Consider the following 26,270-nt stretch of genomic DNA (forward strand, 5'->3'; position numbering starts at 1 on the left):
TTACCATCAAATTTCTTGGTGAAAACTGAAACAAAGAAGTCATTAAGCACCTCTGCCATTTTCAAGTTTCTTGTTATTGTTTCTCCCTCTTCTCTGAGCAACATGGAAAACAAAATGGAGACGTTCTAAAGAACAACAAACATGATGAAAGGTCGAGAAAACATGACCTATGAGGGAAGACTGAAAGAACTGGCTTGGTTTAGTCTGGAAAAGAGAAGACAGAGGGGACATAACCTTTTAGGCACTTGAAAGCTGTTATTACAAGGATGGAGAAAAATTATTCTCCCTAACCTCCAATGATAGGACAAGAAACAATGGGCTTAGGTCCGACCCTATGGAAAACTGCCTGGCAGGGTGGTTAAACACTGGAATAAATTGCCTAAGGGGGTTGTGGAATCTCCATCCCTGGAGATATTTAAGAGCAGGTTGGACAGACACCTGCCAGGGATGGTTTAGATTCTAGATAATGCTTGGTCTTGCTGTGTGTGCTGGGGACTGCACTTGATCTCTGGAGGTTCCTTCCGGTTTTATGATTCTAGTGTCATTGCCCTCATGGGGATTGCTCAAACCTAAGTAGAGTGATCCCCAAACCTTACTCATCATGCCCCTTTACCTCTAAGGGGACCACGGCTGGGAGGGGGGGGCCAAGGCAAGGCCAGGCCAGGCACAGAGCTGCAGCCAGGCCACAGTGGTGGCTTGCAGCCAGGTGCACAGCAGCCCTGGCAGGAGCAGAACTGGGTGACACGCTCTCCCAGTCCTCGCCATGCAGGTGCACTAACAGCCCACTAGAGAGGCCCCCATTGTGGCCTGGCCTCAGCTCTGCCCCTTGGACCCACTCCCAGCTGACCTAATCCCTAGACAGCACTAGGTCTAAGAGAGAATTCTCCTGTTCCCTTGGCTATTGCTTCCCTAAGAGGCAGGTTACCTCCCCCACTAGCAGAACCCATGCCATTGGCGTAGGAAGCATCTTCTCTGAAGCACTGCAGCGGAGCCACTAGAGTATTAAGTGCTGACAAGCCCTAAGATAAGCTAATGGCAAAGCACTTCCATTCACTGCTTGGGAAACTACTGGTTAGTTTAGATTCAATGTTATGGTCCATTTCAGAGGTGCTTAAAATGGACATTTGCAGGACTTTGCTAGAAGTGCTCAGCAACCGTAACTCCAACCGAAATCCATAGAAGCACCATACCTCGGAGCGTTAGCTTTCTTACACTAACCCCTCTGCACCTATAAGGGAAGGTGTGGTGATTCTTACATGCTGGGAAGTCAGAAGGAAGTGAGGAATAGCGGTTGAGGTTTTAAATTACAATTTCTTTCACAGCACAGTCAGTTGTTTTCCTTGGTAGCTCACCTTTTCCAGTCCCCAAGCTTACCAAAATATAGATTCAATGGCCAAATGCAGACTTGAGGCGTAAGGTACAAGTTGATGAGTGGATACAAATATGCATTAAGGGACGGGAAGGGGTAAAATACACTTGTTTAAATATCCCTCTAGACAGTTCCAGTTTTGGTCATAAAACTTTACTTCAACAAGCTGAGCAGATGGCTTAATGTTGTGATTTATGAACTGGTTCTTGACGGCACAGCCGGAAAGATGGCTAGGGAAAGGGTGAAGCATACAATATGCCCACACTCACGTGCATTTACAGTCATTACTGGTACAGGCTGGTGTGCTGATGTCTCAATTGTGATAGGAAACAGCAAACACCACTTACAAATTCAAGTACGCTCTTTAATGATATATTCAAATGTCTAGTCTCATCAACCATGAACACAAAAATGCTATACTGGCCATGGACAATGTTAAGCAATTTCTCATTCACACAAGAATCACCACCTCCGGAGAACTCTAAAACGTACAAGACAATTTATTATTCCCAGTTCTACCTTCCTTCCAAATACTTAGACAAAAACAATGCAAGACAAACAAGAATAGAAAACATGTAATGCCACTGGCATAAAATAAAAAAAGCTTTAATCTGAAAACAAACACCGGCCATTGCAGTTATTCGCTCAAGGACAGAGACACAAGTGAAAGCTGCCAACGTCACACGTTCATAAAAAAAATGTAGACAGGAAACCTCTATGAATCTAAGCAGGGTTTTTTCCCCTTCCTGCTGGCAACATTTCCTTTTCTTTTCTGGGAGATGGCAGATTCTTTGAGAGTGCTAGCCTCGCTTTGGGTCACTTCCTCATCTGGCGTTGTGGAAGCCTGGAATTATGTAAGAGACAAAATTCAAACAAAGAAGATTCCCTTTACTTTTTATAACATTCACAGTCAGTTTCGAAGATCACATCAGTCCTAGGAGCATGCACTTTCTGGAGACACATTAGCACTTCCTCTTGGAAAAGTGGAAGGCTTACATATTGATGATAGTGTGGGGGAGAGGGAGAAAAGGGGAGGGGGTCCAAAGCACTTCAGACCACTCTGTGCAGATGCATCATTAAAAGTCTATAAAAATAGGCCAATTTAGGCTGGAAATTAGGTTTCTAGTAGTCAGAGAATCAGAGAACACTAAAACTGGAAGGGACCTCAAGAGATCATCCAGTCCAGTCCCCTGTCCTCACAACAGGACCAAGCACCGTCTAAATCAGTGTTTCTTAAACTTTTTAAGACCAAGGAATACCAAACAATTTTTTGGGGGGACGATACCAAGGATTTTTTGGTTGAACCTTTAAGGGTGGCCATTCCAAAGGGAAAAGTTGTTGAACAAAAACAAACAAACAAAAAAGGACGAGGAAAAGTAGTTAAGCAAAAAAAAAACCCCAAACAGTTTGCCCTTTTATCAGGAGAGCAGGCATTGCTCTTTTCAGGATGGCCATTTTGAACTCTGGTCTGCGCAGCACACCGTGTGCCACGGAACACACTTTAAAAAACACTGATTTAAATAATCCCTGATAGATATCTGTCTATTATTCCAGGGTGACAGGAAACCTTTCCGGATGTCCAATCTAAACCTCCCTTGCTGCAGTTTAAGCACACTGCATCTTGTCCTATCATCAGAGGCCACGGAGAATAATTTCCCCCCCTCTTCCCTGTGATACTCTTTTAGACACCTGAAAACCGCTATCACGTCCCGTCTCTGTCTTCTCTTTTCCAAACTAAACAAGCCCAATTCCTTCAGCCTTGCCTCAAAGCTCATGTTTTCTAGACCTTTAAATCATTTTTGTTGCTGTTCTCTGGACCTTCTCCAATTTCTCCACATCTTTCTTGAAATGCAGTGCCCAGAACTGGACACAGTACAGGCAGTCCCCGGGTTACGTACAAGATAGGGACTGTAGGTTTGTTCTTAAGTTGAATTTGTATGTAAGTCGGAACTGGTACATATTGTAGGGGAAACTCTAGCCAAACATTTCTCCAGAGCTCAGTTTTATTCTCCCACATCTCACTTCCCTCAGTCCTTTATTCTCAAGCTGAGGTGTCTGCTGAGAAAAGCCGCTCCGCGTCTCCCTGGTCTGCTGGGGCGGGGGGGGAGCGCTAGCTTCGCGTCTCCCTGGTCTGCTGGGGGGAAGCAGCTAGTGCGGGGTTGCCTCACCCCGTTTGTAAGTAGGGATCTGATGTAAGTCGGATCCATGTAACCCGGGGACTGCCTGTACTCCAAATGAGGCCTAATCAGTGTAGAGTAGAGCGTAAGAATGATTTCTCGTGTTTTGCTCACAACACTCCTGTTAATGCAGCCCAGAATCAGGTTTGCTTTTTTTGCAACAGCATCACACTGTTGACTCATATTTAGCTTGTGGTCCGCTGTGACCTCTAGATTCCTTTCTGCAGTTCTCCTTCCTAGACAGTCACTATTTCGGTCCCAATATCTCTGCTTCAATTCCCCTGCTTTAAAGTGAAAGTAATATCTCTGTACCTTACAGAGGCTGTTGTGAGGATAAACTCATTAGGCTACGTCTAGACTACATCCCTTTTTCATAAAAGGGATGTAAATTAGACGTATCGCAATTGCTAATGAAGCGGGGATTTAAATCTCCCCCGCTTCATTAGCATAAAAATGACTGCTGCTTTTTTCGGCACGGCGCTTTGCCGGAAGAAAGCGCCAGTCTAGACGCTGATCTTGCGGAAAATAAAGCCTTTTCCAAAAGATCCCTTATCCCTCTATGAAATAAGGGACCCTCGGGCCGTATGTTGTGCAGGCCAGGAATAAAAGAACTGAATAGATATTTCAGTGACTACTGTATCTGTAGCACTGAATCGAGCAGGGGGACTCTGGCAAGAAGTTTGTATTGCGCCTATATCTGGCACAATGAACTTGATACATGACTAGGCATCCTAGCCACCACAGTAATACAAATAAATAAGGATGGGTTCATGTACGGATTTTTTACAAAAAGATAGGAGCAAATTAAGTTTGTACAAGCAACCTTAATTCTTACACTTCCTAACTGTCAAGTGCTTGACTTTAAAAAAAGACAGTAAGTGTTAAGGTTGCAAAGTACATAACAGAATACAGAGGGGAAAAGCTAAAATAAGCAACTAGGTGAGAGCAGCTGGCTGGAAAGACTGAGGTGAAGCTGGTGGTGAAATGAGGCACCCCTACATTGTACATCTCCTCTCTCAAATCCACGAAACAATCCGCAGGCCTAGCGTCCACTTGGATTGGATCGTCCCATAGCTACAGACATAGGGGAATGCCCTTTTCAACCTACAGCCACATGCAGAGCCCTGAACAGATACAAAATTTGTACCTGTATCTGATCGGTGACCCGCAAACCCGGCCCGTGGATAAATAGGGAATAACTGCAGATTTGCAGGCCTCTAGCCATATGACAACTTTGCCTCCTCCTGGCAGATGCAGATTTGGCCACATTGAGCTACACATTTGTGGACCACCCGGCTTGATTACTGTAATTCTCTGCACTGAGCTATGAAAGCAACGTTAAATAAACCTGTCGTTAGTTCCGAATATAGCAGCCTGCACAACCTACTTGGCAATACAGCCTTCTTGGAGCATATGATTCCCTTACTCTGCTCACTATATGGGCATCCCATTGAAAAGTGGGCATATCTAAGTCCCCATCAGTAAAACCTATGTCCCTGGGAGACTGTTACTGCAGGGATCTCATCACCCTGGACCATCATGGCCTCTTGCGACAGTTACACTGCAATGGACCTGCCAGCCCCAAAAGCAAGTCTTGCTTGTAGTGGAGACAGATCTTTCAGATGAAAGAAACTATCCCTGATAAAAAGCTTAAAGGCTAAAGCTTAAAGGGTTTGGGGACAGACAGTGCTCAAGGATGTGGGTAGAGGAGGAGGGAGCTTACATAAAATAATGTTACAAGGCTGATTGTTTCTATAGGGTGAGTTCCCCCGAGTTTAAACATGTATTTATGTTATTAATTTAAGGGAGGAGAGTGTCAAGAGCAGGGGGAATAGTCAAAAGAAATGGGGAGTTGGGATAGCAGGATCAGAGAGCTTATTTAGGGGGCACAGGGTACCCACAGAGATGTCTGTAGGAGAAACACTAAGGGGGTGTGCTGGGAAGCGGGATCAGCTGAGCCCAGGGCCGAAGTGGAACAGGGGTTGGGGAAGCAGAGACACAAAGATGCAGGCCCAGAACTGGCAGGCAAGGACTTTGTCAGATATCAGTCGCCACTTATCTCCCATTTGTAGTGAACCAAATACCCCCAAGCTACAGGAGGCAGCAATGGTTTGCTATTTCTTCCCACCACATCTCCCCTTCCCCCCTGGACATATTTGGGTCACCACAATTTACTAGACAAGTACATTGGGCACCAGGTGCCCCATTTTCATTAGACAAGTGAGACTGCCCAGCTATTTTTGAGAAGTCAGACAATTGTCAAGGGTTCAGGTGCCCCCTAGTGTTACAATTGCAAAAAAAATACAGTGGCTAGTTTCCTCTGGCCAACTTGCAGGATGGTTGAGTGAAAAAAGGAAACTAACCAGCTGAAGGTTGCCTCGGTCGGACGTCTTCGTTAAAACCCTTTGACTTGAAAGGTCAAAAACTGAAGCAGCTGCTATGCTCCTCTAAGCAGCCATCATGAAGAGTTATGAGTCACGATCCATCCTAGCAGCTAGTTGTGGGGGATAGTGTTTTACCCACAGCCCCAGGTGCAACCCTGCTCCCGGAACTGGTCCAGGTCACAGCACCTAACTCTAGCATAGGGGAGCTGGACCTACTCAGTCCAGGGCCCAGCCACCCTGTGACAAGGTCATAATCTGCATATAGCCATACATTCCCCAGATAGAACTGTACATCATATTACACAAACAAATATCCAGCACTAAGTACAATATAGGAAGGGATATTTTGACCAAGGACACTGGGGCAGATCCCAACTCTTAAACATATCCCAGAGCACTTTTCGTAAGTCCAGCGCAGACACAGAAAGTGGAAGGATCTCACCCAAGACATAAGTCAGATATACTCTAGAAACTTCTGCCATTATAATGTCAGTTATGCGTGCGATTTAAAAGCAATCATACCCAGTAAACTGTATCCCTTGTGTGGATACAGACTGTACCTACACTAGGAGCACTTTATTGGTATGTGAGTATCAATACTAAGAAATCATGCTTAGTGGGACACAGCTACACAGGCAAAATACGGTTTATGGTACACTAGGGAAGTTTAAGGGATATATACTAGGCCGCATACACAGGAATCTCTGTGGCAACATGGGTATGGAAACAAAATAAAAATTTACCTAAAAAGAATTAAGAAAAATTTCTGAAAGAGAGAAGTTAAACTTAGAAAGTTCACATTATAGTACAATCACAGCCCTGAGAACCCTGGAGCTGAATTCTGTGAAGACAGGCAATCCACTCCCAATTAAAAAAAAAAAAATACGGGAACCTGAAATACACATTCAAAAATGCACTGGGGTCAACACGTTAGAGACAAGGAAGAAAGAGCAGTATTGAAAGTGATAAATCTGCACCACTCATGTTACTTCCTGAGGACTAGCAAGACCATACATGTGAAGATTAGGCTACTCCCAATTCCTCTGTAGCAAAATAAAAGCACAATACATTTCTTACCCTGTTTTGCTGGCTTGCGTACTTCTCAGTCCATTGTTTGGCATTTTGGATGAATACATCCTTGTTGTATTTATACTCCGAGGACTAGAAATAATAAAGAGAGGCAATGACAGATGTTTGCACCCAGATCATGCACCCATGAACCTTCTTAGCTCCTTATGCAGAAGGGTGAACACAGATACTATTCTGTCGCTGCTCTAACTTATATGGACCAGCATTTTCACCAAAGGAACAAAAGAAGAGTACATACTATGTCTGCCATGAGAGGGTCATCGGGGTTAGGCTCACTCATCAGCAGTTGTATAGAGGTCAGCAATGTGGAGATATTCAGGGACGGCCTCCACGCACCCTTCACAGAAACAGAACCATAAAAACAGCTTAACAGGGAGAAGCCTGCTCGTAAGCTGAGCACCTCTACAAGTCTGCTCAGACCGAGAATGAACACATTTTCCTCCGGAGTTTCCAGGCGTTAATGCAGTACACACGGTGGTTACCATTGTTTATACGGCATGGACGACATTTGATGTCAGGTCAGTGGTTCTCAAAGTAGTAACATTGTGATCTTTCCTACAAAGGACAAAAGCTTTCCATGCCTCACCTGGCTCTCACTCTTTTGACTCACCACAGCTAGAGTGTCAATGTACTCTCCAGTGCACAGACACAGCGATCATATTAGGGATGGGAAAGAGAACCGATTATTTGGTTAACCATAATGCTTACTGGTTTGGGTTAACCAGGAACCTGTGGGGGCTGGTGCAGCTTCCTGTCTGCTGCTGCCAAGCAGCCTCTGTCCACTGGGAATCATCCCCAGTCCAGGGAACTAGGGGATGGAGCAGTCCCCAGCCCCGATCCCACTTAGTCAGTTAACTGTTAGGTCATTGTACATCCCTAGCTCAAACCTATTAGCTCTGCAGTTTCTAGTCAGACCATTTCAAGAGAGTTATTTGACAAGAGTGACGCAGAGGAGTTCTCACTCCAGTTTAATTCACACTGGCTCACAGTGTCATCGGTCATTTATAACTATATTGGATCAGGATTTAGTTATAAATCGAAGCTGTGATATTTAGAGGAGCACCTAACTCTTAGGCACAAATTCCAGCCCTTAAAGCATTAAAAACAAAAATACCTTGAGTAACCGATGGCATTCATTCTAGTTACCTGCATCACAAGTATCCACATAAACAAGAGCCAATATGTAATATCCATGAAGCTTTTACAGCTAGGACAACAGGGGAGGTTAGCATTGTCTGTAACTGATCCCCACTAGAGTAGCACTGACTTACTTTGGGTGGTAATCTGAGAACATCCAGGCAGATCCTTCCAGCAGAGTCAATGTTGGGATGGTAGATGGGTGTCAGAAAGCGAATCTTCGGGGGTTCAAATGGATATCTTTTAAGAATAAGGAATAAAGAAACAGATTTCACGTAAAATATAATCTAGCTGAATTTTCAGTTCCACTTTACCACAAACAGCACCAGTGTCCTCTCCCCAGCCACCTGCAAATTCCAAAACCACTTCTCTTCAGCAAGTTTTTGGAGAAACAGTCTCCTCTCTCGCCATGCCCTCTAACACATGGCCTGAACAGTATTCAGTTTGATGTCTGTCCTTTGCACAGCACTAGATTCCCTTTTGCTGGGAAGCTAACTTCTCACTGCCTCAGATTACTTGCCTCTCTCATTTTACCTGAAATCCCTTTTAGTTAAATCAATTCACTTCAGCTATAATCAGGAAAAAGAAAAAGATGCAGTATGTTTGGCAGGAAGGTAAAAATAAACTTCCTTCTTACTATGTGTGTTGGCCCCATCCCCTCCACATTCCTACAGGCAGTGGGTTAATTACCTTTCAGGAACAACTACTTCCAAGCTGAAAACTCCTTTTTCATATGGCGTGTCTGCACCACCCAAAATTTCTTAAAGAAATAAATTAGACAACTATAAACATTCAAAACGGGTGTTCTTCCCCCTCCCCCCCACAAGCTTCTGCTAGTTGTGCATTCCCATCACACCGTTTATAACTTTAGACCGTTAAAACATTGACCAAACAAAACAAGGTGACGAGCTTGGTCCTGCCTTGAGGGCGGGGGGGTGGACTCGATGACCTCTTGAGGTCCCTTCCAGTCCTATTATTCTATGATTCTAAGATTCTAAGTGAGAACTAGGGAGGGTCTTAATCAGTAGTTATCTAAGGCCTTGTCTTCACTTACCAGGAGATCAGTGGTACACATATCGATTTTGCAGGGGTTGATTTAGCTATGGCCCACAGGCTGGATCTGGTCCATAAGGCTTGGGGCTCTCCCTCCCCCCGCAGAGGTGCTCTAGCTATGCATGGGACACTGTGGCTGAAACGATTCCCTACTCCTGATTTAGTAAGGACACACTAAGAACTTAACAGAGAGCACACCACAGTGTGACTGTTTCCTCAACTCCTCCCCCTGGTCCATACTTTCTAGCCACATGACCGGGGATCCAATCAATAGGGAACAAAGAAGAATTCCAAAAGGAAAAATAGATACCCGAAGAGTGGTCAATAATCAAGCAAAAATTTCATGGACTGGGGTTAAGTTCATCCCCAAATTGTGAAGTGCAGACAAAATACACACTCAGAGGGATGCTTCACTGGCAGGTTTTGCCAAGACACTGCCCAGTAGACATTACCATGGCAGAAAGAAATCTGGAGTAGTGCCTACCAAAAAGTCACGATAGTAATACATACGAGCTCGCAGATCATCCATCCGGTTTGTGTTTTGCCAGCACATAATGCCTGGGGGAGGTTCTGTGGTCAACAGATGCAGCTCTCTCTTCAGCCGTGAAGTTCTTTGCATTGTGCTGAAATATTGTAAGAAGAATTAGCTCTTTATAGAAAGCACCTTTCATTCTATATATATACACACAGTACAGCCTTCACACTAAGTCCCACCTATAGATCTTGGTTAAAAGAATGGAATTATTTATTGTTGTTGTTGTTGGTTTTTTAATTAATCCTCCCTTAGTGGGGTGGAGGGAAAATGGGCTAGATAAGGGTTTCTCCACCTGTGGGCTGGTACCCAAAATTGGATCACTAAAATGTTTCAAAGAAAGCAGCCAAACCATTCCTCAGCCACAACAGACCATAAACAAATGGATTCCGAGTCCAAAAAATTCAGGACTATGGGGCTAGATAACCTCTTGAGATTCCTTCCAAACCTCCATTTCTATGATTCTGTAAATAAACTGACCATCTTATAATGCAGCTCATGCACAACACAGGTTCAAATTAATCAACCATGCTGGATATCCAGCTACAAGTCCATCAGGACTGTTGGGACCTAAGCGTTTTATAACATGTTGTGAATTCAATACCGTTTAAATGTCTGTGGTTTAAACCATTTTCAGCAATGTCTATGAACAATCCCAATCAAACACGAAAATATCCTCACTCACCACTTGAGACCATTGCTCCTTGTTCTGCCATCTGTCACTACTGAGAACAGCCTCTCTCCATCCTCCTTGGAACCTCCCTTCAGGAAGTTGAAGGCTGCTCTCAAATCCCCCCTCACTCTTCGCTTCTGCAGACTAAACAAACCCAACTCCCTCAGCCTCTCCTCATAGGTCATATGCTCCAGCCCCCTAATCATAGAATCATAGAATAATAGGACTGGAGGGGACCTCAAGAGGTCATCGAGTCCAGCCCCCTGCCCTCAAGGCAGGACCAAGCTCCGTCTACACCATCCCTGACAGATGTCTATCCAACCTGTTCTTAAATATCTCCAGAGAGGGAGATTCCACCACCTCCCTTGGCAATTTATTCCAATATTTGACCAGCCTGACAGTTAGGAATTTTTTCCTAATGTCCAATCTAAACCTCCCCTGCTGCACTTTAAGCCCATTACTCCTTGTCCTGTCCTCAGTAACCAAGAGGAACAAATTTTCTCCTTCCTCCTTGTGACACCCTTTTAGATATTTGAAAACCGCTATCATGTCCCCCCTTATCATTTTGGTTGCCCTCCGCTGGCCCCTCTCCAATGCGTCCACATCCTTTTTGTAGTGGGGGGCCCAGAACTGGACATAATACTCCAGATGTGGCCTCACCAAAGCCAAATAAAGGGGAATAATCACATCCCTGGATCTGCTGGCAATGGTCCTCCTAATACAACCTAATATGCCATTAGCCTTCTTGGCTACAAGGGCACACTGTTGACTCATATCCAGCTTCTCATCCACTGTAACCCCCAGGTCCTTTTCTGCAGAACTCCTACTTAGCTGGTTGGTCCCCAGCCTGTAACAATGCTTGGGATTCTTCCGTCCCAAGTGCAGGACTCTGCACTTGTCCTTGTTGAACCTCATCAGATTTCTTGTGGCCCAATCCTCCAATTTATCTAAGTCACTCTGGACCCTATCTCTGCCCTCGAGTGTATCTACCTCTCCCCCCAGCTTAGTGTCATCTGCAAACTTGCTGAGGGTGCAATCCATCCCCTCATCCAGGTCATTAATAAAGATATTGAACAAAACCGGTCCTAGAACAGAACCTTGGGGCACTCCACTAGAAACCGACCGCCATCCTGACAATGAGCCGTTGATCACTACCCGCTGCGCCCAACCTTCTAGCCAGCTTTCTATCCATCTTACCATCCATTTATCCAATCCACATTCCCTTAACTTGCTGGCAAGAATATTGTGGGAGACCGTATCAAAAGCCTTGCTAAAGTCAAGGTATATAACATCCACTGACTTTCCCATGTCTTCAGAGTCAGTTACCTCACCATAGAAGCTAATCCAATTGGTCAGGCACGACTTGGCCTTTGTGAATCCATGCTGACTATTCTTGATCACTTTCCCCTCTTCCAAGTGCCTCAAAATGGATTCCTTAAGGATCCTTTCCATGATTTTTCCAGGGACTGAGGTAAGACTGACTGGCCTATGGTTCCCTGGATTGTCCTTCTTCCCTTTTTTGAAGATGGGCACTACAATCATCCGGGATCTCTCCTGATCTCCATGACTTTTCAAAGGTAACAGCCAAAGGCTCCTCAATGACATTTGCCAACTCCCTCTGTACCCTCGGATGCATTAAGTCCGGACCCATGGATGTGTGTATGTTTAGCTTTTCTAAATAGTTCCTAACCTGTTCTTTACCCATCAAGGGCTGTCCATCTTCATCCCATCTTGCGCCACTTAGCGCATTAGTATGGGAGCTGACCTTGTCCGTGAATACAGAGGCAAAGAAAGCATTGAGTACTTCAGCTTTCCCCACATCATCTGTCACTAGGTTACCTCCCTCATCTAGTAGGGGCCCCACACCCTCTCTGATCACCCTCTTTGTGTTAGGTTTCTACAGGCATGTTTTCTTGTTATCCTTCACATCCTTTGCCAGCCGCAATTCCAATTGTGCTTTCACCTTCCTGATACCCCCCCGGCATTCTCGAGCTATACATGTATAGCTCTCCCTGGTCATTTGTCCAAGTTTCCACTTTTTGTAAGCTCCCTTTTTGTGCTTAAGTTCACCGAGGATTTCCCCTGTAAGCCAATCTGGTCTCCTACCATGTTTGCTTCTCTTGCTACGCATCGGGATGGTTTCTTTCTGTGCCTTCAATAAGGCTTCTTTAAAATACTGCCAGCTGTCGTGGACTCCTTTCCCCTTCATCTTAGCATCCCAGGGGATTTTGCCCATCAGGTCTCTGAGGGAGTCAAAGTCTGCTTTTCTGACGTCCAAGGTGCATATGTTACTACTCTCTTTTCTTCCTTTGGTCAGGATCCTGAAATCTACCATCTCATGATCACTGCTTCCCAGGTTGTCACCCACCTCTACTTCCCCTATTAGTGAGCAAGCCAGTACTGAGCCGGGCTGCTGGGCAGCCTGCTAAAAATTATGGTGGGCGGGGGCAGGGATGTGTGTAGTCTATAGCATAACCGATAAGCAAAAGCTTATCGGTTAATCGGCTACACTATTACATCCCTAACTTCAATCAAGTGTCAACAACATCGAATTGACTGTTATCTGGTTTATCATCCATTCTTTGCCAGGAAGAAAGGTCTGAGTGGGAGCTATACCTATTGACAGCAACATCACTGGAGGTTTCTGTCCTCCAGACCTTCTGTCACCTGAATCCCAGCTAGAGATGATCTTCAAAGAGAAAACAGAACTATAAGAAATGAGGAGAGACGGTCCAAAACACTTTTCCTTTTCTATTTGCTCACAGCATCAGAAACAATTGAAGGAACACTGAACTGGAGTGGAAGGCAGGTTGGCTGAAAGGATTCTAGCCTGCAAGACTGCAAAAGCATGTGGTGAGAGACATTTTACTTTGAATTCACTTAGCCTGTTACGTTAATTAGCTGTGTTTTGCCTCTTGCATTTTGTAATAAATTCTGACTTTTATGCCTCGTGACTTGTAATCACTTAAAATCTTTATTTTTGTGGTTATTAAGCTTGTTTTATTATTTTATCTAAACCAGCATGTTTGGATATTTTGGGGGGAATCTCCACTTGAGATACAGGGTTTGTGCATATCACTTTCTATTTATGAAATGATGGACTTTATAAGAGCTTGAATTGTCCAGTGGAGTGCTGGGCTATACGAGATGTATATTTGGGGGGAGGGGGAGGAAGGGGTGGCAGAGTCTGGGACTGGAGACTTTGTTGGTGTTCTTCTGCAGTGTAATTCGTAAGTGACCATCTATAACACTTATACTGTATAGCTGGAAGCAAGCTACATTGCTGGAGGTTTTTTTATGAACAGATCAGAATGGTTGTTCTCACAGTGAAGGCAGCGTGAAAGGTTCAAAAACTGAGCTGGACACAGATAATGGGTAATGTCACATTCATTCCTATTTCATATGTTGCAGGTCAAAGTCAAAATGAAAAGACAAAAAGCAATTCAACAACGTTTCCACTCACAGACCTCAAAAAATAACCATGATGAAGAATATACCAAGAATCAGGAATGTACCAACATATCATCTGAAGGTTCAGTTGCTGAACTGTATCTACATTTGAACAGCTCAAAGCACAAATACAACTAACTACCTGATGAAGAAACAGCATCTCCACAACCTGAAGGCAGTTCCTGATGTTTGTGGGTCAAACTTTTACTACTTATTGAAGTTACAAAAGGGGCCATTGGTGCACCTCTTGCAAAACAGCTTGTGAAGAAGGAAATCTTCCCAGGCTAGTCAGTAACACCAAGGAGCCTGGTTTCCTGATCAATCAGCAAAGCTAATGCTGACAAACTAAGCGACAGGGCTGCAAAACACCCAGGCTCTGCACAGCACCAGCCTGCAGAAAGCCCGAGAGCTTCGCAGGCAGCGTTGTCACTTGTGTTACCAGGACAATAAAGTCCAACAGAAAATATGTCTCGGTCCTGTAGAAAGGGTAAAGAGTACGGACTGCTCCCCCAGCCGCACCTACCAAGGGGGGGGCCACTCTCTCCCCCCCCCCGCATCACTCCTCCCATGGGGATCACCCTCTCCCCTCTGTCCCCCTCCCCCGTGTCACTCCCCCCACGTGGGCCACTCTCTCCCCCGCGTCACTTCCCCCCACGGGGATCACCCTCTCCCCCCCCCCGCGTCACTCCCCCCACGGGGATCACCCTCTTCTCCCCCCGCGTCACTCCCCCCACGGGGATCACCCCCCCCCCGGGCGCCCTACGCAGCTGGGGGCGGGGCCTCAGGGCGCGAGGCGGACCCCGCCTCCTCTCACCCGCAGCCTCAGGGCGCCGCTGCAGCCAAACGACGGGCGGGCTCGAGGGCAACACGGGCCGGCGCGGGGCCAAACCACGAGGCGGGACTTCCGGGGGCGCCTAGCAACCAGGCAGGCTGACTCCGGGTAGCTCTGCTGAGGTGCCGATCTGCGGGGAGCGCGGGGCTGATTGGCCGAGAGGAGCCCAAGGCTCCGCCCAGCGACTTCGAATCTTAGGAGCCAGGAAGAGAGGCGGGCTGGGATTGGAGGAGTCGCCCTGGGCCCCGCCCCCACAGGGGTGGGGGGAGTGAGGGAGTTACGAGACCCGCCAGGCCAGCCCGGGCAGGCGGAGAGAGTCGAACCCAGTGCGGGGGGGGGTGTAACCCCGCTGGGGATACAGCCCCCCCAGACAGTGCACGTGCACACCGCCAGAGCTACTGGGGCACCGAGGGGCTGGGGCTCCGCCTTGTTTTTGCAGACACACACCCACACACACACACACACCAACACACACACACACACACCAACACACACACACACACACCAACACACCAACACACACACACCAACACACACACACATACACACACAGCACACCCACACATACACACACACACACACACACCAACACACACACACACACACCAACACACCAACACACACACACCAACACACACACACATACACACACAGCACACCCACACATACACACACACACACCAACACACCAACACACACACACCAACACACACACACATACACACACAGCACACCCACACACACACACATACACACACATACACCAACACACACACACACACACCCACACACACACACCCACACACACACACACACCCACACACACACACACACCAACACACACACACCAACACAGCACACACACATACACCAACACAGCACACACACATACACCAACACACACACACACACACACACACCAACACAGCACACACACATACACAAACACAGCACATACACCGACACAGCACACACACACACATACACACCAACACAGCACACACACACACACACACACACATACACAAACACAGCACATACACCGACACAGCACACACACACACAGCGCAGACACACACACACCAACACAGCACATACACCGACACAGCACACAACACACACACCAACACAGCACACGCACACACCAACACAGCACACACACACAAACACAGCACACGGACACACAAAGCACCTGCATGCGCACACACACACACACACTAACACAGCACACGCACACACAAACACAGCACACACACAAACCAACACAGCACATACACACACACAAACACAGCACACGGACACACACAGCACCTGCGTGCACACACACACACACACTAACACAGCACACGCACACACAAACACAGCACACGCACACACACAGCACCTGCGTGCATATACACACACACACTAACACAGCACACACACACACTAACACAGCACGCGCACACACACAGCACCTGCGTGCACACACACTAACACAGAACACACACACACAAACACAACACGTGTACACACACACACACTAACACAGCACACACACACTAACACCAACTTTTCATAAGAAACTGGCAGCTGCCCATTGCTTTCCTGCTGTCGAGAAACCCCAGTGATGCTTTCCCCACCCCTCTGGGAGCACTGATCATCGGTCCCTGCTTCTCGACCTGCTTACCCCACCCTGTGGGCCTCAGCAGCCACTATTGCCCCCCTGGCCCTGAGGGTGTCAGAGGAGCTACCGTTCTGCTGATGGGGCCACAAGGGGTCAGCCACTGCAGTGTGAGAACTAGTGACTGACCCTTAGCTGTGTCCGAAGGCATGGCTCTCCTAACGCAATAACTGCACCAGGGCCACTCACTCTTGTGCAACCTGTACAAGCTTTTGAAAATGTCAATTACATTTGAGTATAGAAAAATAGCATGTAAAAAAATAGTGAAAAATGTTGTGTGGGAGCTATTATGAAATGTATTATAAAATAGATCTCACAATTTTTCAGTAATTTTGCTCTGAAATTCCCCTTCCCCCAAAAGCACCAATATGACATCATAGTAGAGCAGTTAAATAACCCAAACCTGATCACTAGAGTACTTCATTGTAAGATAACCGACTTCTTCACTACTCATGCTGCCAGCCTTAGGATCCATTCAGCTCTTTAATAACTGAAGTTTGCCCTGAATGCATTAAATATCTTAAAATCCATCAAAATACATACAGCTATACCAGCTGTTATAGAGAAGAGGCTGCAGTTTCTTTTGCCTGTGGATTCTGCCCTGAAGTTCTAAGCCTGTCTAAAGGTTCCTCCCTCTGGTTGGATCAGTTACATGAAATTGTATAATCACAATCGCAGTCTTTGCCAGCAGAGCTGTAGTGACCTAAATTCTGCCTGATGACCCCATTCTTTATCTTATTGTTATATAAGGAAGCTGGCATAACGTAGAGATCCTTAGGAAGGAGCTAGGGCTGATCCCAGCAAATCTCCTGAAGATCCCCAGGAAGGAGACAACGGCTGATTCTGGGAAGGGCCAAGGATCACCAGGAAGGAGGTAAATAACATGAAACTATCTGCAAGTAAATCAGGAAATGACAGTCTTTTTTGCTGGGCCAGGCTTGTGGCCATGGGATATTTGCAGATTTTTAGGGGGAACCCTGCTCCCATCCAGTCTGCCTCTATATTCAATATAGTGATAATGATGTTACTGTGATCCTTACTGCACTGAAACAGGCTGACCCCTCCATCAGAGAGGGGACTGACACCCTCTCTGTCCCTGCCCTATCCCCCTTTGCAGTGAACCCGATATGTGCCAATCTCTATTTCATCCACCACCGAGCACTGTGGGACAGCACTACAGGCCCTAGGCCTGCTACCCCCTCATTCTTCAGCCACCCAATGCATTTTGGGAGAACCACAGACTTACCATGGGGCTCTAGTCTGACTTTTAATCCAACAGGCTGGTATCCACCTTTGGCCCTTAAAGGTTCTGGGCCAGTGTTGCTTATTGAAAGCAATCAGTACCAGGGTTGTTGTTGTTTTTTTTAATAAATCATACTAACACATTTACCCAGCATTGCTTGGGTAAAGAGGGGCTCAGGGCAGAGGTGTAGGGGTGCAGGAGTCAGGGCAGGGGGTTAGGAGGTGGTGGGTGTCAGGGCTGGGGTACAGTGTGCAGAAGGCTGTCCAATCCCCAGCCAGCAGTTCCCCGGAACTGTCTGAGTTTTGTGGTAGCATGGTGCCTGGCCAGCGGCTACCTGGGGCTGGCCAGCATCATCCTGAGCACTGCCCCTAGCTAGCCACTCTTGCACCCATGCGCCTGCCCCCCTGTGATCATTCTGCAGTATAACTATACTTGCTAGCAGATTTCTCCCTGTGTGTTTTTATGAGAAACAATTGTATTCCAGGCAAATCCCATTGTCCTAGTGCCTTGCTTTACGTTATGATAAGAGGAAGCTGCACACCAGATTTGGTGGTATTAGCTCTTATCATTTACAAGGAGTTCTTGAACAGACTCAGAAAACTGGACACACACACACTACATATGTAGTAGGTGAAAACTTTTAATTTAAGATTTAAAAATGAGAAGAAATTATCACTGGCACTAAGCTATCATTATTAGCGCTAAATACCTCCATCAAATCAACAAGTCATGCCTGAAGTTAGTTGCAACCATGGACTGGAATTATATCAACAGATTAGTACCAAAAGTAAGTTCTAAGTGGGAAACCGTGTTTATTGACTCAACAATTTAATCAAAATCAATCCAATTTATCATTTGAATCCAGTTAAATAGCTTAATAATGAAACCAGGTCATCAAAAGTCCAAACCAAAACCTCAGAACAAATTATAAAGCATGCTTCTTAGGGTTTCCCTACATAGGGAAGTTACATGAGTGTAAGACAGGGTGTGAATTTGCAGTGCGGTAATTACGCCAATAGTTTCGCATGTGGACACTTGCTCCAGTTAAGAGTGCCTTTTTCTGTTTTGCTTGTCATTTTGGCAGGGGATAAAAGCTAAACCCAAAGGCTATGTCTAGACTGGCAAGTTTTTCCGGAAAATCAGCTGTTTTTCCAGAAAAACTTGCCAGCTGTCTACACTGGCCGCTTGAATTTCCACAAAAGCACTGACTTCCTACTGTAAGAAATCAGTGCTTTTTGCGGAAATACTACGCTGCTCCCGTTCGGGCAAAAGTCCCTTTTGTGCAAAACTTTTGCGCAAAAGGGCCAGTGTAGACAGCTGAGATTTGTTTTGCGCAAAAAACCCCCAATTGTGAAAATGGCGATCGAGTCTTTTTTGTGCAAAAGCGCGTCTAGATTGGCCATGGATGCTTTCCCGCAAAAAGTGCTTTTGCGGAAAAGCATCCGTGCCAATCTAGACGCTCTTTTCCGAAAATGCTTTTAGCGGAAAACTTTTCCGTTCAAAGCATTTCCAGAAAATCATGCCAGTCTAGACGTCGCCAGTTAATCTTAAACCAGAATAAGTGTCCACCTGAGGGGCTCCATCAGTACAGTCTAACTACAGCACTTTGAATTCACACCTGACCTTATTCTGGTATCATTTACCCCAGTAGGCAAACCCTAGTCTTTTGGGATGGGGCATACAAAACCCAAAGTGGCATGCAAAGGGCTAACGCATCGGGCTGGGCACAGCCCCTTAAACATGCACCGAGTGCAGAACAGCTTGGAAAGGCTGGGTCAGGAGGCTGCCGACCCTGCGGGGGAGTGAATGGAGGCTAACCACTAGGCATCGCAGCCCCTGGGCACCACCCCCGGCCAGTGAGCGCGCGGCGCGGCCACCCCCCAGCGGCACGGCTGGAGCCAGGGGAGCGGAGCGGCTGGGCCAGGGAGGGGGCGGGCAGCCCCGCCCCCGGGATCCCCAGCTGAGGCCCAGGGGCGGTCCCTGCCGGCGGAAGCAGGAAACGAGGCCGGGGCAGAGGAGCGAGACAGGTAATAGTCCCCCCCCTACTCCGGGAACAATGGGCTCTCCCTATCCCCCCCTCCGAGTGAGAGTGAGACATTCCTAACCTCCCCCTCTAAGGGACACGTGGGCGTCGCCAATCAACCCCGCCCCCGTGGAACAGCTGGGACCGGGGATAGTCCTCCTGCCTGCGCACTGTGGGGCCCACAGCCCCTCCCCCGGGGGTGGCCGTGGGGCCTTCTGTTCTGCCCCCCAAGCAGTGAGATCCCCCCCCGGGTGGCAGTGGGATATTCCTCCTGCCCCCCCCCCGTCAGTAGGATATCTGCCCTGCTCTGCCCCCCCCAGCAGTGATCCCTCCCCCCCGGGTGGCAATGGGATATTCCTCCTGCCCCCCCCCCCCGTCAGTAGGATATCTGCCCTGCTCTGCCCCCCCCAGCAATGATCCCTCCCCCCCGGGTGGCAATGGGATATTCCTCCTGCCCCCCCAACTGTCAGTAGGATATCTGCCCTGCTCTGCCCCCCCCAGCAGTGATCCCTCCCCCCCGGGTGGCAATGGGATATTCCTCCTGCCCCCCCCCCGTCAGTAGGATATCTGCCCTGCTCTGCCCCCCCCCCCCAGCAATGATCCCTCCCCCCCGGGTGGCAATGGGATATTCCTCCTGCCCCCCCAACTGTCAGTAGGATATCTGCCCTGCTCTGCCCCCCCCCCCAGCAGTGATCCCTCCCCCCCGGGTGGCAATGGGATATTCCTCCTGCCCCCCCCCCTGTCAGTAGGATAGCTGCCCTTCTCTGCCCCCCCAGCAGTGAAATCCCCTGGGTCTTGCCCCCCAAGCAGTGATATCACCCCTCCCCTCCGCAGTGGCAGTGGGATATTCCTCCTGCCCCACTCCTGACTGTCAGTAGGATATTTGTCCTGTCCCGCCCCCCAGGCAGTGATCCCCGGGGGGGGGGGGGGGGGAGGGGGGCGGGGGGAGGCAGTGGGATATTCCTCCAGCCCTGCCTCCAGCAGTGAGAGGGCTCCCAATGAAAGCCTAGTGCTGCTGGGCACAATCCAGCTGCTCCACGCCCCTCTATTTCTATCTCACCTGTGTCCCCCCCCACACACACACACCCAGCATTTCCTGTCCCTTTTCTGCTCCCTTTGCCTGCCTTAAGTGGTCATCACAGTGGGGTCCTCCAAGCCTCCTCTCTTTCAGCCATGATACACGGCTCAGGAGCCTACTAACCTAGGGACTCTCAGACTGGGTCAGGACCCCAAGGTGGGTCACAACCTCATGGTAATAGATTTGCCAAGGCTGGCGTTAGACTGCTTGGAGCCAAAGTCCGAGGCTTCAGCCCCAGGAAGCAGGGTTCTGTGTCTAGGCCCCCTGCCTGGAGCTGAAGCCCTTGGACTTTGCCCCATTCCCCGTTGGCTATTGGGGTCAGGCTTTCACCCCCCCTCTTGTGGCCGTGCAGTAGTTTTTGTGGTCAGAAGGGGGTTACAGCACAGTGAAGTTTGAGAACCCCTGTACTAACGCCATCCCAACAGTGAAACAGTCTGCCTCTGCTCTCCCCGCACCTCCCTCCTCCTTCGGCAGTGACAGGTCCACTCCCAGGGTGACGTCCTCCAGAGTGTGCCCTAGCGGACAGAGCTCTGAACCTGGACTCAGGAGACCTGGGGTCTATTGCTGGCTCTGCAACTCACCTGTCGAGTGACCTTGTATCAGTCACTTTCCCTTCTGTACCTCAGTTTCCCCCTTTGGGGAATGGGGTTAATCAAGTCAAGTTATTATAGATCTATAAATGAAAAGCACTAGATAAAAACTAGTTATTGTTACAACTCAGTTTCTTCCTATAACCATCACCATAGTACCATGGTGCCGCTGCAGAAAATTGGATGGCCTGAGAGGTTCCTTTTCTTTTTCTCAGTAAGATATTAGTGGGAGGGGGTTGTTTGTTTTTTGGAAGGTAGTTTTGTTTCTTTGATGCACCTGCCCTTGCAAGAATCACCAGTGGAATATCCCTCCCCTCCAGCAAGTAACAATAATATCATCTTGTTTTACTTTCACCTCTGATGGATACTTCTTCCAGACTCTGCCTCAGCTAATCTGCTCTGGGAGTTACTGCATGCCCCTGTCTCACAACCACACACACGGGACAGTTTTGTTATGGGTGCATTGCGCACAGCCAAACAACTGGTCTGTGATGTCTACAGCGGGATGACTCCATCTTGTTCTGGCACAGTCCTTGGGACTCAGGCTCATTAATCTGAAAGCACAAGAGACAGTGAGAACCCGTGCAGCCTGGCTGGTACCAGCCAGGCCTCATCAAAGTGAGAGAGACCCTGTTGGAATGTAGTTGCCAGGGGAACCAGGGTCACAGTAACTGTTGAACCGTATGCTTCCCAAGCTTGGCCTGATACTTTCGGATTTGAGTTTGTCAGTTCTCAGCAAGATACCATGGACTGCCTCAATTTACCTACAAGTATACAGCCAGGGAGGCCTTCAGTGCTGTGAATGTTCCACACAGCCCTCTCTTTCTGGGGTGCCCACTGTGTGTACACTGAATGAGGCAGGGTTCCTCTGTTTACACATCTCTTCCTCCTTCAGCTTCCTTTGCACCTTGTTACTTCTAGATTCTCTAGAACTGGTTGGTGTTCAGTGAGGGACTGTGACGTAGTGGGGGTACCTGGCTGGTTTCTATGCTGCTGGCTCTGGGGTAACCCCCACTGGCTGCAGTGGGTACCACGGCCCAGCAAAACAGGATGAGTCATTATGCAAAGGGATCTCTCAACCTGTCTGACCACTAACCCCCATGGAGAGGAACAAAGGAAGGTGGTTGCTGCCCTGGCTGGGGGGCAGGGCTGGAGGAGAATGAGTTAGTTCCTGTCTGGAAAGCAGGGGAGAAGGAGCTGGGGAGGGGGCTGGGATCCCCCCATCTCAAGGGGGGCACTGAGGCCTCTTAGCCCCAGTTCCTGTAACCTGATGACATCTGTGCTGTGCTGTATCCTGGAGAAGCAATAAACCACCCTCACTTCTACTGGCTGGCGGAGTCTGTTCGTGCGATTTTGGGGTGCAGGAGACGGGGGAATCCCGACGCGCCATCACAGGGGCAGATCCTTAACTGATGTAAAATGACATACCTAGCATCAGAGCTGCAAGCCAGCATTTTCTTAAGGGGAGGACAGGTTACCCACCAAGCTACAGTGGTTCCCAATTTCCGTAACAATGGCAGCCCACTTTACACATGCATTGTGTTCCAAGAGACACCGGTGTTTGCATGGGCTTGCCCTGGTATGTCTCTGCCAAGCCGACATCTCTCCTTCCATCTCCAAAAGAGATGGAGGAGACCGTGTGACAAGATATGGGCTTGGGGTTCCGAGAAGCAGAGTGCTAGGTCTACTAAGGGGGGATTCTGACTCCCCTGCCCGCCCCATATGTCTCTGTTGTCTTCAGCTGAGCTATGGCAATTTATAGGAGCTGAGATTGTCCCCAGATTTTCTCTTTGGAAAGCATCTGCTATGTTTGGAATATCACATTGTAGTGGGATACACTGTGAGTACAGCTTCTTTGTAGAGATCTGCAGCAATCTGGCTGGTTTGGTTCTTAATTTCTTCTTCCCTATGTGCAGTATATTGTCGTCTTAGAATTTATAGTCATGACATGAGTGTTGTTAACTTTTGAATGCGATTGTTTGTGCCATATGTCTCGAGGTTACTACTAGACTTGTGGGGAACTGGAAATCCCATTCTTCTAGAAGTTCTGGTATTTTGTAAAAAAAAGTTTCAGATGAAAAAGATGAAATTTTCCACAAAACAACAATTCTGGTGAATTATGTTTTGATAGTGTCAAACATTTCTTCCTACAGTATCAAGCCATTTCATTTTCATTACTTTTGTTTAGACTTTTCTATTAAAACGCTAAATATAATAACATTCATTGTTATAGGCTGGGGACCAACCAGCTAAGTAGTAGTTCTGCAGAAAAGGATCTGGGGGTTACAGTGGATGAGAAGCTGGATATGAGTCAACAGGGCGCCCTTGTAGCCAAGAAGGCTAATGGCATATTAGGTTGCATTAAAAGGAGCATTGCCAGCAGATCCAGAGAAGTGATTATTCCCCTTTATTCGGCTCTGGTGAGGCCACATCTGGAGTATTGCGTCCAGTTCTGGACCCCCCACTACAAAAAGGATGTGGACGCATTGGAGAGGGTCCAGCGGAGGGCAACCAAAATGATTAGGGGGCTGGAGCATATGACCTATGAGGAGAGGCTGAGGGAGCTGGGTCTTTTTAGTCTGCAGAAGCGAAGAGTGAGGGGGGATTTGAGAGCAGCCTTCAACTTCCTGAAAGGAGGTTCCAAAGAGGATGGAGAGAGGCTGTTCTCAGTGGGGGCAGATGCAGAACAAGGAGCAATGGTCCCAAGTTGTGGTGGGAGAGGTCCAGATTGGATATTAGGAAAAACTATTTCCCTAGGAGGGTGGTAAAGCACTGGAATGGGTTACCTAGGGAAGTAGTGGAGTCTCCATCCCTAGAGGTGTTTAAGTCTCGGCTTGACAAAGCCCTGGCTGGGTTGATTTAGTTGGGACTGGTCCTGCCTAGAGCAGGGGGCTGGACTTGATGACCTTCTGAGGTCTCTTCCAGCTCTATGATTCTATGATTCTATCAGTAATTATCTCTGTATATAAAAAAGTTTTTCCTGCCATGTGACAGAATGACAAGAGAGAGGGGGACTGGCAAGTAGTGAGCCGGGGATAGCCCCCAGTATATAATTATGTTTAATGTTTTATATTATATTAAAAGTGTAAAGGAAATTAATCTAAAGGAACCATTTTTACTTTTTTCCATAGAATATTTTCATCCAAATTTATGTGTGCCCATGAAATGTTTCCATTCCAATAAAATTCCATTTTTTAAAAGGAAACTGTCGTATCAAAAATGTTTTGGACCAACTCTTGTTAAGTTATTGCTGTGGCAGAAGTCACTATGCCCTATGAGAAAGAGTTTAGTCTGATTTTGAGTCTTTGCAGATCTGTGGTGAAGGGAGATATGATCTTCGAAGGAGACTGGTGTGTTTTGAGTGGAGGGAGGTGTATAGCGGGAAATAGGAGGAGGGAATATGTGTGGAGGGGGCATTTCATCTGGAAGAACAGATGTGACCAGCTGTTTGGTATTATTATGATGATGTTCCGATCCAGATGTTTGGTATTATTTTTGTTGTAACACTTCCCCAAGAACTTTACTTTTTCAGCTGTGCCAGTATTGCGAGATGTCATCTTCTGAGCCTGCCCACTCTAATGTGGATGGCTACTGGCAGTGCTGATATACCGTGTGTATCCATCAGTTCTATTGCATGTTGACAGCTGTTCAAAGTTCCATTTTGGCTGTTAATGGTCTTCCCTCTTTAGTGGGGTTCAGAAATCCCTTTGCTTCAGGAATTCCCTCTTTTACAGATCTCAAGTAAATGTCCACCATGCTTCATCGGACCATTCATCTCTTCCGGAAGGGACTTCGGCTCCATGACAACCCAACTCTTTTGGCCGCGCTGGAGTCCTCGGAGGTTGTGTATCCAGTTTACATTCTGGATAGAAAGTTCCTGATGTCGGCAATGCACATAGGGACTCTGCGCTGGCATTTCCTGCTGCAGTCCCTCGAGGATCTGCACAGGAGCTTAACCAAACTGGGCTCATGCTTACTGGTCATTCAAGGAGAGTATGAGTCGGTTCTTCGAGACCATGTTGAAAAGTGGAACATTACCCAGGTGACTCTGGATGCCGAGATCGAACCATTTTACAAAGAGATGGAACAGACCATACAAGCTCTGGGGGGAGAGATGGGATTTGATGTGCTTTCTTCAATGGGCCACACTCTTTATGACATCAGACGGTACGTAATTGTCCCAGGGCAATTTCTCAATGGTCTTTTGTTTGTTTAGCTTTAACAAATCTCAGTGGGAAATTTCTCAGGACTCTGATTCTTTTAGCTCAGCTGTTCTCAGGCAGGGTCAGAGGTTTCAGGGGGTTCACACAGCAGGGACTGGACTCACTGGGGCCAGGGCAGAAGGCCAAAGCCCTGCCAGATGGGGCGAAGCCTGAGCAATTTAGCTTTGCAGGAATTTCTTTGGTGTGGAGGCCACCAGGCAGTTGCCTGGCTTGCGAGCACCTAACACCGGCCCTGGTTTTTATATGCAGAAAAACAGTTGTTATGGCACAGGTGGGCCATGGGAGGATGGGGTTCAGAAAGAAAAAGTTTGAACCACCCCATTTCAGATTCTAATGTTTGAGCTTTCAGAGAGCTGCGTTTCCTGGGTTGAATGTAACATTGTGTGCCAGCTATAGGCTTGCCAGGTGTCCGGTTTTGAACCGAACAGTCCAGTATTTGAGCTTTCTGTTCGGGAAGCACATTGAGAAAATAGAAATGTCCGGTATTTTCTAAATAACATGTAGTGTAGATTGTGATGTAATGTCAATTGTGTCCAGTATTTTTGTTTAAACCATCTGGCAACCCTAGCCAGCCAATAGGGAGCAAAGGAGGCATTTACAGTGGGAATATGCATGAGCTGGAATGGGACAGTGGCTTGGTATGCTAGTTAAGGTATAAACGTTTTATTACTATGCACCCTTTAGCCATTTGGCTTATTTCAGTCCTTTACATAAATCTACCATTTAAAAAACAAAATCTGAATCAGCAGGGTAG

General features: G+C 47.5%; 2 protein-coding genes across 9 annotated transcripts in view; one reads left to right on the top strand and one right to left on the bottom strand.

The window, feature by feature from the left end:
* Nucleotides 1-1,853: 1,853 nt before the first annotated feature.
* UBE2T (ubiquitin conjugating enzyme E2 T) lies at nt 1,854-14,836 on the bottom strand. 3 transcript variants are annotated; one of them, XM_075910229.1, is made up of 7 exons: nt 14,679-14,836; nt 9,720-9,832; nt 8,847-8,916; nt 8,291-8,396; nt 7,258-7,356; nt 7,008-7,091; nt 1,854-2,213 (listed from the first exon to the last, which is right to left on the bottom strand). In XM_075910229.1, the coding sequence occupies exons 2-7, from the start codon at nt 9,826-9,828 to the stop codon at nt 2,085-2,087; spliced, it is 597 nt and encodes a 198-aa protein (XP_075766344.1). In that variant the 5' UTR covers nt 9,829-9,832; nt 14,679-14,836; the 3' UTR covers nt 1,854-2,084. The 3 variants fall into 3 exon arrangements, with proteins under 3 accessions (XP_075766344.1, XP_075766345.1, XP_006115755.2); XM_075910230.1 differs by lacking the exon at nt 14,679-14,836 and adding an exon at nt 14,007-14,330; XM_006115693.4 differs by lacking the exon at nt 14,679-14,836 and adding an exon at nt 13,031-13,103.
* Nucleotides 14,837-17,012: 2,176 nt separating this feature from the next.
* Nucleotides 17,013-26,270, top strand: part of LOC102460658 (cryptochrome-1) — a 31,301-nt gene continuing 22,043 nt past the window's right edge. For 5 of the 6 annotated variants that reach the window (XM_075909948.1, XM_075909950.1, XM_075909946.1 and 2 more), the window contains exons 1-2: nt 19,537-19,629; nt 25,028-25,460. In XM_075909948.1, coding sequence (XP_075766063.1) covers nt 25,039-25,460 — 422 coding nt within the window. In that variant the 5' untranslated portion in view covers nt 19,537-19,629; nt 25,028-25,038. Of the gene's footprint in view, nt 17,234-19,536; nt 19,630-25,027; nt 25,461-26,270 lie in introns of those variants that run through there. The other variant, XM_075909947.1, reaches the window with a different exon arrangement.

The sequence above is a fragment of the Pelodiscus sinensis genome, chromosome 27 (genome assembly GCF_049634645.1).
Source record: "Pelodiscus sinensis isolate JC-2024 chromosome 27, ASM4963464v1, whole genome shotgun sequence".
Taxonomy (NCBI): domain Eukaryota; kingdom Metazoa; phylum Chordata; order Testudines; family Trionychidae; genus Pelodiscus; species Pelodiscus sinensis.